General features: G+C 40.8%; 1 protein-coding gene across 1 annotated transcript in view; it reads right to left on the bottom strand.

The window, feature by feature from the left end:
* Positions 1-13,116, bottom strand: part of LOC146456960 (scavenger receptor cysteine-rich domain-containing protein DMBT1-like) — a gene marked incomplete at its 3' end in the record, with an annotated part of 596,400 nt that overhangs the window by 219,806 nt on the left and 363,478 nt on the right. Inside the window, exons 7-8 of the mRNA XM_085092482.1 lie at positions 5,731-5,802; positions 3,451-3,513 (exon numbers count right to left, since the gene is read on the bottom strand). Coding sequence (XP_084948608.1) covers positions 3,451-3,513; positions 5,731-5,802 — 135 coding nt within the window. The remainder of the gene's footprint in view (positions 1-3,450; positions 3,514-5,730; positions 5,803-13,116) is intronic.

Below are 13,116 nucleotides of genomic sequence, written 5' to 3' on the forward strand. Positions count from 1 at the left end.
TCAGAACGGTAGCGGTAAGGCCATCTTGATCTTCGTCCTTTTTTGGGGGGGGGGGGAGGAACCTTGAACACGGAAATTTTCACGATAAAAATATTGGGTGATTCTGTGTAACAACAAGGCGAGATGTGTTGTAGACAAATCTCTGAGGCATTTCCTACGTCATCAAACGCTAAACTAGTTCCCAGTCCCCAGGACACTATTTTTGTCATTTTGGGCTACTTTGTACGACTGAAAAAGTACCTTACTGTTTTTACTAGCGCATTACTTTTATAATTTCGTAATTAAGACATGGTAAACTTCAAAAACATGCCCAAAAAAATTTTACTTCATAGGCACTTTAAAGTCGAGTCCCGAATTGTTTACGACAGCGCCAAGGGGATCTGGGTAAAGTCAAGGTGTGACATAGAATCGAGGACCACGCTCAAGCGATTTTCAGTCAGTTATCTTTATTTTTGAACTGTCAAAGCTTTCTGTAGCAAAACCCGTACGATTCGGGCTCTATAGCAATCAGAATTCTACTACAATTTACAATGTCATCCACGTCATCGCATTTGGAGACGAGCTTTGACTCAGGCAACTCAGAAATCAATTTTATCGCTGGATACGAAATGGAACCCGATTAGGATTTATCCCGTCTATCACTGCAGAGAAAACCCAAACCTCGAGTGAGTCTAGGGATGACGAAGCTGTTGCTTATGCTGACAACCCACTGGCGGATGCAAAAAGGACAGCGAGATACCAAGGAGAAGTGAGGGCCGTATTCTGAAGGACCGATTAAAGGACAATGTTTACATTAATTCTACGCGCGTTTTTGTCGTGCTTAATGACATTTTCCATGATTTTCCATGTGTTGGCATGCTTTCTTTACACGCTAAAGCGTTTGTATTTCTTAAATCATTTATCCGCTAACATAACGTTACTGTACTTTAGATACAAGTGTAGAAATTGTGGAGTCGTTTGGTTACAAAAATGTGCGAACGTTGTTGCTAGTGCTGTTGTGAACTGTAAGATTGTCGATCAATCGAGGGTCGTTCTGCTATCAAGGAAGTATAAATTGCTGGGAAAGCAGTAATTCCGACGCTGTCTCGCTCTAACCCGTTCTTTACACTCTGAACAGCGATTGGCAGGTTGCTGAGCCGTCGCGCCACTAAATTATAAACCTTACTCGCTCTTTACACCCTAACCGCCAATGGTGTGCTACCGAAACTTCGAGCCACTAAATTGTTAACCCTACTCGTTCTTTTCACGCGACTGGCGAGCTGCCTCACTGAGTTATATGCTTCTCGAAATGTGTCTCTCTATTGTTTATTTGATTCGAATCTTCATCCTTTGATCCTTAATCCTTTGTGCATGACTTGTGTAATTAAATACAAAATCGTCGGTTACAAAATACTTCGAGCATATTACTGAACTCTTCGATTACTCCCATCGAGCACGCCTCTGTCTAACGAAGTCGACCCATCTTTTTCTTCGTTCTTCGCCTCTGGACGCTCATCGCCTTAAGAAGGTATCTACGGTACGCTATTCCTTCCTGCAAATTCCTAACCTTACTACAACCTCTGCAACTAACTGCAATCAGAAGTGGAACCTACTATTACTAGTTCGGATGCTCTACCACTGAGCTACAGGAGACTCGTGGAAGCTAAAACCATTAAACTAGGTTTATGGGACAAATATCCTGCATACTGCTAGAAATGGAATGTCGATAAGTGGCATATGCGCAATGAAAGGAAATGTGATGTGATATTTTTTTTAAGCCTGAGAACATCTGAACTAGTATTCGGAAGGTCTTAGGTCTTACTCCTGATAGGAACACTCGGAATTTCTTTTTCCAAGTTTGCCTGTGTCATTACTGAATAATATATCATACTAATTTGTTCACCAGGCAGTGGTAGAGCATTCGAAATAGTAATTGTAAGGTCTTAGGTTCGACTCCTGATAGGAGCACTCGGAATTTCTTTTTCCGAGTTTGCCTTTGTCACTACTGAACAATACATCATTCTCATTTGTTCACCAGGCTTAAAAAATATTACATCACGTTTCCTTTCATAACTTCAGAAAAGCACCGAAATTGGGCAAAAACCAATCAGATCCATTAATTAAAGAAACACTGATTTTACCTAAAAACAACAGTTATATTAAGAAAAGTTTTTCTTTACTTTAAAAAGGAATTTTCATTTTGTGAAGAAAACTGCCTGTAAAAATTTAGTTGCCATGACAACATCAAAGTCAGTGAATACAAACGACCACATAAAACTTGTTTCAGTTAAATTTCGGAAAACGACGTTAAGTTTCATGGGGTTTGTGCAAATGTTAAAAAAAAAATTATTTAGGTTCAAAATCGCTGTGGAGGGGATCCCCCCTCCATCTACATACGGTTAATCTAACTTTCTAAAATAAACAAGTTAGGTGTGCATAATGTTGTCGTGTTCTCAAAGTAATGTCAGCAACCACTAGACCCATGCACCTTAAAACTCGGTCGTGAACTAAAATGGTGGTGATTTTAGGTGATTTTCCGTATTTCAACATGGCACAAAATAGCGAAGATTTCTCCAAATCAAAATAAAAAAACTTTCGCAGAGATGCCTACCAAATTATGCGGATTTTTGTGGGAGAAAAAATGAAAGAGGAGGGGTTTAGGTGCACCTTAATAGAGTGAGCTCAGCATATTGTTAGAATCAATGGGGGATGCCTGAAATAGACTTTTTGTTAGTGGAAACTTGCAGGTAAAGAAATATTATACATTACATCCATGTGTTTTACTTCAGCAAGTCATTCGGAAGCCTCGTTTAATGTTGAATATTGCCAAGAGGATCTGACTTATTGCAACACTCCTTAAATTAATATCCTCTATTTACATAAGATGTTATCCAAATTTAGCCAAAACAAAACAAAAAATGCATTTACTTGGCTTGCAGAATAAATTTTTAGAAAGTGACAATCGAATGCTGATTGCCGCAACCAAATACAATAAGAAACCAGCTTTGGGAAACTTACTTCTCCACCAAGTTTAAAAAATTATCCATTTAAAACATTGCGCCGATCAAAACCTTTTGTTCTATAGACATGAAAGCGCTGAGAGATTCAATTTTCAAACATTTTATTAACAATGTTTGCTTAGAGAAGAAAGAGTAATGCAGTCGCCTAGTAATTAATGTAGTAAGAAGATAGTGAATGGTGGTGTTTTTGTTGCCGGTGGGTTTGTCCAAGGAGGTGTTGTAGTGTTTCCTGTTAAGGAGTGAGTTATAAGCTGTGTACATTAATGAAGACCTAGGTGAACCTGTTTATAACTGAATTGGTGCATTTTTAAACTCACCGGTAATAGTAAGCTCCCTAATTCTCAAGTCCTTAAAGTTGCGCAATTTGTATGGGACAATTGCCACAAGTGTAACGTTAGATTAAAACCTAACTCTGGTAATATATACTTCAAAAACACAAGTCATCTATTACCTGGTGCTTGACTTGGTGTCGGTATGTTTGTGGTCGGGAGGTTTGTCGACGGAGTCAAACTGGCTGTTAAGAATCAATTGAAAAAAGGAAATAAATAGAGACAACTTGTAAGCCAGTTAGTCAAGGTTGTACACTTCAACTGTAACAGTAACGAAACTTTTATTTGAGATCTCTGGTGAAACGCTCAGTAGAGCCTGCTGAGATCCTCTCCACCTCTATATCTACCTAATGTAACAGTACTGTATTAACAATGATGGGTGAATAAAACTCCGGTTCTGGGGTCGAGAGAAAAGAAACTTCCAAACTGATCCATTATTTCTGTCAGAAAATCGCCTGGTATTTAATTGCAGATCGATACACAATTTGAATATTGCAGTTGTTGACAAATACAAACAAATGTTTTATAATCCTCAGTATCAGGAGCAATCAGGGGCGATCACGCAAGTTTAGGCTAGTTATTTCAATTCGTCTATGTGCGTCCAAAACTCATCGAGGGCCTCTCAATGACCAGTACATTTTTTAAAATATTTTCTAGTAGTTCCAATTTTTTTCAAAGTAGAACGCCAACTTTCTAATAATGTTTGGAAGATCTCAAAACGTTTGTGAAGTTAGGCTCGATTACCAGCCGCTGTTCACGAAATGAGCCCACGCTCATCCTGGAGGAGACAGCTGGACGCGTCACTTTGGCGTTGTTAATTTCGACTTATGAGAAAAGAGTAGACCTGCCTGAATCGGGCAGGCAACATAAATTAGCTTTGAACGATTTAATTTCTACATGGTGGATGAGGTGGATAGTATACGATCGTGTTATTGAACAGTTTAAGGTTGAAAATCTCAAAGCTGTGCAATGGGAATCGTTGAAAAAAGTTGGTTAACATGCAAGATGTATTCTTGTAATATTCAACCGACTGGAACGGGAAAGTCTCTAATTTTCCAAGCTGCGTCGATGGTTTTTGATTCCTAAAAACGGTCGAACTTTCAATCCATAGCTGTCGTTATTTCGCCTTTAATGTCGCTGATATAGGATCAACTCAAATTTTTGAAATCTGTAGGGGTCACCGCAGTATAATCCGAGCCAATAAGCCAATTAGCAAATGCCACAGTGCTAGGGTACACAATGGGATAGAGAAGCTAATCCAAATGGCTCAGAATGATAGGAAAAATCTCTTATAGCAAAGCAAAAAACGCTTGAAGACGTGCTTGTAAAACCAAAATGTAAACGTTTCTATCGATACAATGGACACAGCGTGAGTCACAGAGGTCTGTCCGCTCAATTTTTACTCGTTGCTCCTGTTCTTTATAGTAAGTTGTAAAATTCAAACTGTTAAACGGGCATCTTTGGTCTCGCATTTGGTAAATGACAAGCGGTCTTGGTTGGCACAACATTGCGCGGTGAAATATAAGAATCACACCTCACGCCACGTATAAGCAGGTTTGCCGAATCAAAACTATTCTTGATTTTATTCTTCACAACTCTCACCTCCTCTGGGCATTTTTCAAGAAGTTTGATGTTTTTGTGACAGCGATCGATCGTACGTTGCACAAGAATCGTTCGACGTCGACGCTATTAAGCTCGAAATCCAAAGCATTGGCTACTCTTCAAGCAACATCTTTAACTTTGCCTTTTAAACTAGTTCTCTTTCGACGATTACCTAATTTGCTCTGTAACACAGAGGAGACACCCGGAGAGGGTAGAACCCGCAGTGTTCATAGCAGTTTCATCACCTGTCGGGCTAGAAGAAACTCAGCAATCGCCCGCAATTATACTTTCAATCTTCAGAGTTTTGGTCGCATTCGCGCTTCTGTTTGTTGATCTAATTTAACATGGGATTGCCGTCGGATGTTATTTAAGGTGACCAGTTGAGCTGCATAAATTTCATTTTGAATTTACGTCACAAACATGGTCGGCCGCGCACGTGTCCCGCCGTCTCTTCCCGGGGAGGAAAGAATTAAGAGAAGAAAAAAAAAATACAGTCACCTAGTAGTCAGTTTAGTAGAAGAAAATAGTGAGTAGTGGTCTTTGTGTTGTCTGTTGGTTTGTCCAAGGAAGTATTGTATTGTTTCTTGTTAAGAAACGTGTTTCAAACTACATTAATGCAAAACCTGTTTTTCACCGAAATGGTATTTTTTTACACTGAACTGTAATGGCTGGTTCCCTTAAATCTTCAATTACTTATCGTCGCGCAGTTTGTATGTGGAAGTTGTCGAAAAATGTAACGTTACAGTTTGAAAACCTTAATCTACTTATATATACTTCAAAAAACACAAGCGATATCTTACCTGTTCCTGGACTCGGTGTCGGGGACGCTGATCTGTTTGTGGTTGGTGGGTTTGTCCACGGAGTCAAAGTAGCTGTTAAGAATCAATTTAGAAAGACAATAAATAGAGACATCTTGTAAACCAGTTTGTCTAGGTGGTGTACTTCCAAACTTATCCGTGACACTTGTCAGAAAAAACCGCCTGTATTTAATTACGGAACAATAACAACTTTCTGAGAATCTGTTGAAGACTTCCAAACATTTGTGACCCGAGGGGTCGACGGAATTCGAGGCTACATTTTTGTAGGATTATATTTATATAAATATATGAAACATATATGTGAACTTCGGGTTAAATGTTCAATAAAGGAAGATACTCGCAGTTGTAACACAACCTAAGCAGTTGCGAAAAAAATATCTATGTTTCATATATTCGTATTAATTTATTCACGCTTCACGGGTATATCACGAACTCACAATATGACCAGCTCCCAGTTGGCTTGATAGCTCAGTTGGTAGAGCACTGCACCGGCATCGCAGTGGTCATGGGTTCAAATCCCGTTCAAACATGAATTCTTTCTGGATTTCTTTTTGCAACTGCATAGGGTCCTTTAATAACTGCGAGGATCTTTCTTCTATTTAAGTAATACTATAAATAATATTAAGTAATATTACTGCTTACATATACGTCAGTATTGTTATGTAATATTGTAAGTAATCTTATTGTAAGAAAACTAGTGTTAAAGTCTTTTAGTGTCGTTTTGTATTGCACACCTCATAAACAAAAGTATAAAAAAGTGTCGGCTTAACTCTTGAACGCGTCTCCATTGCCTTTTAGGACTTAATTCCGACTACAGATTCAGGCGCGAACTGTCCACCGACTTTCCCATGTAGAAAATGATTTGGTATTAACGGGACATCATCTGCAGGATTCGCTGACTGATGTGTTAAAAGGTGTGAGTTTATCAGGGCTTCTGCACTAGTGAAGGCCGTTATCAGTTCTTCGTCTGTCACATCAGTGTTCCCAGAAATCCCATATATAGCTCGTTTAGACGCCTTTATCTTAGACCCGTGTGCACCGCCAAAGTGTGGAGTCAAAGGGGGATTGAAATGCCATTGTACTTCTTTGTCGGCTGTAGTTACTCTAATCTTGTTTTCGTCTAACTTGTCTACAACAAGTTCTTACAGTTTTTGATTTGCTCCCCCGAAATGAGTCCCATTTTCTGAATTCATTTCTTTCGGCAATCCTCTGTGATTCGCTAACCCTAAAATAGGTTAAGGAAGGAATCGTTGTCCAGTGCAATTGCCATTTTGAAATGTACCGCTCTGGTGGTTATACATGTAAACAGACAAAGTTATACCTTAGCTGTTTGTTGTCCTTTGCCCTGGAATGTTATGAAAGGCCCTTCAAATCTACAAGCATACGACCGAACGCAAGAGGTGGAGTCTAAAGCCTAATTCTTGGGTGAGCCGCTGTGATTTGTTGCGACAGTTTGGCTTTTCTCTTTCGATATTCATAGCACTAAGCTTCACAATCTCGGATTTCTTTTCGCCTCTGCATTAACCAAAAACAGGAGAGGACAACATTAGCAATGTTTGAGGTGTGATTCCCTTTTTCCATGATAATGTCCCATGATCAGCTTGGTTCCTCAGTTCTTTCATGGTAAGATGTTAGGGTACTTAACGTCATGTGATAAATACTCAGCATTCTCTAGACGAGCACCAGATCTCATAAATCCATCTTCATCAATTCTTGGTTTAAGGGCGAGTAACTTGTTACCACCTAGAAGTGTTTTATCACTTGTCAATTATCAGTACTCTTCTCCAAATGATTCCGCTTGTGCTGACTTCATTACTTGAATGCGCGCGTCCTCGATGTTGTTGGTAGTCAGCCCACTTTTAATGCGTTTCTCTCGACGTAAACTCAGACAATTGTGTACGAGGCGATAAACCCAGGCCAGTGTTCTGATGGGACTAATCCAGGTAGAAAAGCCTCTCGTTTCAAGCCGCTACGTAGCATGGTTTTGGATAGTCAACATCGTTGTCCCTTTAATGCTGCAGTCAGTCTGTAGGCGTGCCTGTTTTCTGGCCTCTTTCGTTGCTGTCTCATGATTCGATCTATTGCCCATTTGGATATTTTTCCTCTGTAAATACAAAAAGGTCCGTCCCACCGGGTGTCCTTGCTAGCTAGCTCCTCGACTGATAAGACTCTTGTGAGACAATCAGCTGAATTATCGTCAGTGGAAAATGCATCCACAGTCGAGGACTTGTGTTAGACTGTATTTCTCCAATTCTGTTTACAACAAACGCCTTAAATGTCCTGGTTGGTTAGGCGATTTGTCTACCATAACACGTTCATGCTAGTTGCAATCTTCAATGCTTTCGATAACGATGCACTTAGTCTGAATCCTAGAATTGCGCCGATCAGCTCTAAACGAAGGATACTTGTGACTGTAAGGGGTGCAACTCTTGATTTAGAAGCCACTAGATGGAGCAAAACAGTTCCATCAATGTGCTCATGTCTGTAATACACGACCGCTCCATACATATTCGATGAGGCATCCACGAATGTGTGCAGACTCGCAGACTTCACTTCCCTGTCTACCGGCTATAGACATCACGATCTTAATTTTTACTAAATGCTCTAGTTCATTGTTGAATCACCGAATAGCCTTCTTTTCTTGTTACAACTGAAGCGACTGTTCACTAGTCGTTGCCCGTGGTCCAGATCTCTCGGAACAAAGCCTTTACACGAATGGTATATGGCGTCCAAAATCCCAAAGGCGCGAAAAATGTTATTCTTCTCAGGAAACTGCGCTTTAGTAGGTCTAACATCTGTACACATCTCGAGGTGGATGGACTCGGAAGATGAACATGTTTTCCTTCTCTTCCCATAGTACTCCGAACTTCTGAACAGAGGGCAGCTTGCCCTTATCTAGGTCCACTTTTCGCTGCTGGTATCTCCCACAACAATTGTTCTGAATTAGACAGCCATTTACGTGCGTGCATACCAGCATTCTTCCCCAGCGTTAAAAGTTTTTTTTGTAAAAGTCTATGGCTGTCTTATCGTCTGAAACTGAATCCATGCTATCGTCCATATATGTTGACAGATAGTTAAAGATAATATTGCCAGAGATGGTATTGTCACCGCAGCCAGTTGAAAATTTTTATTGATACTTTTTTGGATGTTCTTGTACAACGAACTGAGACTGAAACTGCGACGAATTCATTCCGACTGCCATTTATTTAGATTCATATTCATCTGGTACCTTGGTTTGGTCGAGCGCTCCCCATAAAAGTCCATTATACTATCTTCTGGCGTAAGACTTATGCAGAGATACATTTCTGTTATGCCACATACTAACGCTATTGCTTGCTTGTGGAACAGAATCAAAACGCTGAAAAGCTCTCGTTTCAACTTAGGTCCCTGGTGTACGACATCGCTAAAAGATTCCCTTGCACTTGGCTGACGGGTCAGACACAATGTTCGTCTCCGTCGTTGCTCCGTCCGGCCTCATAACAGATCAGTGTGGTAGGCAACAGGACTTAATGCGCTTTTTTCTGTTTTTGGGATCTTCCTTACGCAACCTTTCTTCTGGCTCCTTGAGAATGCGTTTCTCTGTTCTTCTCAGGCATCTCAGGGTTGTCTCGTAGTTGTCCGGTAACACTGACCGGTTGTCTTTCCAAGGAACTAAGACTTCGTACCGCCCGCTCTCAAATTTGATAGACCTCTTAAGTTTCTCGAGCGCGAATTTCTCATTTGGAGTCTCAAAGCCGTGACTTAGCAATTCTATCTCCAAGACCTTTTGGAGTTTGCAATTTAGTTGCTGCTCTTATCGTCGGCACGTATAAAATAAGTGTGAACGAAACTTGCTCGATAGCGTCCCTGATCAGTACTATTTGGATCGCCGATCGTGTCCATCCGAAGGGCATTAACCGTCCAACTGTTTTTACTGGTTTTCTTATAATACCTCTCTCTGATTGATACCTAAGAAAATGTTGATGATTGGGCGTGGTCCAAGGTAAAGTAATACCCTTTAGATGCTCCAACTTCTTCGCGTATTTTGCCCAGTTGATTGCTCCAATGTTCCCTGAAACGCGTTCTGTAGTGAAAGCTGCTATCTTTACATCTATCTTTCCATCTAAGCTTTCAAGATTTAGTTGGAAGATTTTTGTCTCAAAGCTGTCGCTTCGACCATTTAGAACGTAAACAGTTACTCTACGGTTTTCCCATTAAAGTCCTAATTCAACTGTTGATGTATGTCTTACTGCTAGCATCGCCTAGTAGCGCATTGACGACCACTCGTCTTGCACCATTTTTCATTACTGCTGTTACTTTCCTCGTTACAACGTATTCGCGTCTAGTTTCTTTCATGTGCATTGCTGTTGTGTTCGATGTATCCGGTAAGACCTGTGTGGACTCCCCCTCCGTTAAATCTCCTACTGGAGCTACTTTAGTTTCATCCCGATGGACGTTTAAGGACTGAAGGTTGTAGCTGTCACTCCTATTGCCGTTCCTTGCAATCTCCGGCCTCTCCTTTCTTTTACAATGTAGTACGACTGTTGTGCGTCCCTACAAACCAAAAACTCGGGACTGTGGGAACGATATTCCGTGTTGGGTCTCTCCTTGCCATCTATAGCAACAACGTTGTTGGGCTGCTTTCCGCCACCTCTTTTCAACGGTTATACCTAAGACTCGTCGCACCAAATGGGTGGTTATTTCCACAAACTTTGCATGTTCGGCGGCTTTTCCTAGGCCACTGGTTTGGATTCCCCGCGAGTGAACTGATCTGGCCAAGAAAACGTTTGATTTCTGCTTGGGGTACTGCAATTGCTCCATATCCCTCGAAGTCGTCTCAGCTTGTACTGTCTGGAATTCTGCTTCTTGTATAACCCATTGTCGTAATGCTTCTACGCACTGTGGTTTCCGTCGATGGTACTATGCTAGCATTTACTATGTCATCTTCCTCTGTAGCTTATCATAGAGCGATCCATTGCCCAACTCCTTATGTCGGCCAGCCTCTTTAAGGTTGATAACTTCGATGTCTTGGATATCAGCGAACTTCTCTATATCTCTGACGTTACCGACACAGATTGGCTTAAAATCTCTAAGTTCCTCCAAATAAAGTGCGATTTGTCCTCTTCTTCCTCCATACTTGTAGAGGTAAGCAGAGATGGAATGATCCAAATTCTCAATGACCCTTCGTCCGATAAGTACTGTCAGGGCTACATTAGCTTGCGTTCGGGTACCGCAGTTGCTTAGTCGATACGGGCTTGAAAAAACTGGGCGTTGATGCTTTGCTTAGTGGACCCTCAAGCTGTGGTCAGTGCCTGATGGTGTTTACCGAGTCTTCTTATCGTCTAATTCTGCTTCTAGGCCGAGCTCCTCGCTGATCTCTCTCTCCAGGGCTAAATGGGTTTCTTTGACGTTTTCTTTGGTGATCTTTTATGCCTGTTTATCTTTTCTCAGGCTCTCTTATTTTTCGGGAAAAATTTTCTTCGACCCTTTCCTTCTCAAGCCTCAATGGCTAGCTATTCACTAAAACCCTTAGCTGCTAATCTCTCAGCGCGCTCTCGAGCCTTTCGCTCTTCGACGTGTAAGCCTTCACATCTCCGGGAAGCACAAAATACGATACCAGATGATTCGCAGATATTCGGCAAAATATGAAGATTTTTGAAGAAAAAATGGGGGGGGGGGGGGGGGATAGGTGCACTTTAATTAAGTGAGCTTCCTAAATTGTTACTATCAATTGGGGCTGGCATATAAGGTTTATGACAATCGGAAACTTTGGAATAAAGAAAAAAATACACAATTTATGCGATTTTAATTACACAAGTCATTCGGAAGCCTCGTTTAATGTTAATTCTTGCCCTTAATTTAACCCTATCTAGACCGGGCTTCTTTTTTTGTTTTCTGGGTCTGGGAAGGTCGAGGGGTGGGGGGAGACATGAAGAGACATGAAGGCGGCAGTTGAATTACATTTTCAAAAAAATATATTAACAACGTATACTAAGAGAAGAAAAATCACCTAGTAGCCAACGCAGTAGTTGGAAGATAGTTGATTGTGGTCTTTGTGTTGTCGGTGGGTTTGACCAAGCAGGCATTGTTTGGTTTCTTGTTAAGAAGTGTGTCATAAACTACATTAATGGAGACCTAGGTGAACCTGTTTTTAACTGAATTGGTCAATTTTTAAACTGACCGGTAATGGTAAGCTCCCTTAAATCTTCAATTCCTCATCGTCGAACAATTTGTATGCTAAAGTTGTCGACAAGTCTAACGTATGATTGAAAACCTTACTCCAGTAATGTATACTTCAAAAAACACAAGTCATTTATTACCTTGTGCTGGACTCGGTGTCCCGGACGCTGGTCTGTTTGTGGTTGGTGGGTTTATGGACGGAGTCACATTGTCTGTTGAGAGTGAAATTAAAGGCAAAGTAAATAGGGACATCTAGTAAACCAGTTTGTCAAGGTGATGCACTTGCAGACTTATCTACGTTGCTTGTGAGAAAACCGCCTGGTATTTAATTGCGGATCGATGGAAAATTAGAATAGGGCAGTTTTTGACAAGTACAAACAAATGTTTTATAATTTTCAGTATCAGGAACAATCAGGGGAGATCAGTCAAACATTGGCTAGTTATTTTCTCTACATGTATTCAAAGGTCATGGAGGGCCTCTCAACAACCAGCAAATTTTTATTACATTTTCAAGTAGTTCCATTTGTTTTCAGAGGAGACTACGCACTTTCTGAGAATCTGCTGAAGTTCTGCAATCATTTGTGAGCTTAGCATTCGATAACCACCCGCTGTTCGTGAAATGAGCACACGCTCATCTCCGAAGAGATAGTTGGACACGTGACCTTGGCACTGTTAATTTCCACCAATGAGAAACGTATCTGCCTGAATCTCCCAGGCAACATAAATTACGTAATTTTGCTTTAAGAGGGTTATGGTGGATTAAGTGGATAGTATCCGATCGTGTTATTGAGAAGTTTAAGATTTAAAATCTCAAAGCTGTGCAACGGGAATCGTTGAAAAAGTTGGTTATCATGCAAGATGTGTTCGTTATTCAGACGACTCGATTGCGAAAGTCTCTAATTTTCCAAGCTGCGCCGATGGTTCTTGATGCCGTGAAACGGTCGAACTTTCAATCCATAGCTGTCGTTTATTTCGCCCTTGATGTCGCTGACACAGGATCAAGTCGAATTTTTAAAATCTACAGAGGTCACCGCCGAATAATCCGAGCCGATAAACTAATTATCAAATGCCACAGTGCTAGTGTACACAATGGGATAGAGAAGCTAATACAAATGGCTCAGGATGATAAGAATAAAACGCTTGAAGACATGCTTGTAAAACCAAAATGTAAACGTTTTATCAATACAATGGACACAGCGTGAGTCGCGT

The sequence above is a fragment of the Pavona decussata genome, unplaced genomic scaffold (assembly GCF_977016875.1).
Source record: "Pavona decussata unplaced genomic scaffold, jaPavDecu1.1 SCAFFOLD_252, whole genome shotgun sequence".
Taxonomy (NCBI): domain Eukaryota; kingdom Metazoa; phylum Cnidaria; class Anthozoa; order Scleractinia; family Agariciidae; genus Pavona; species Pavona decussata.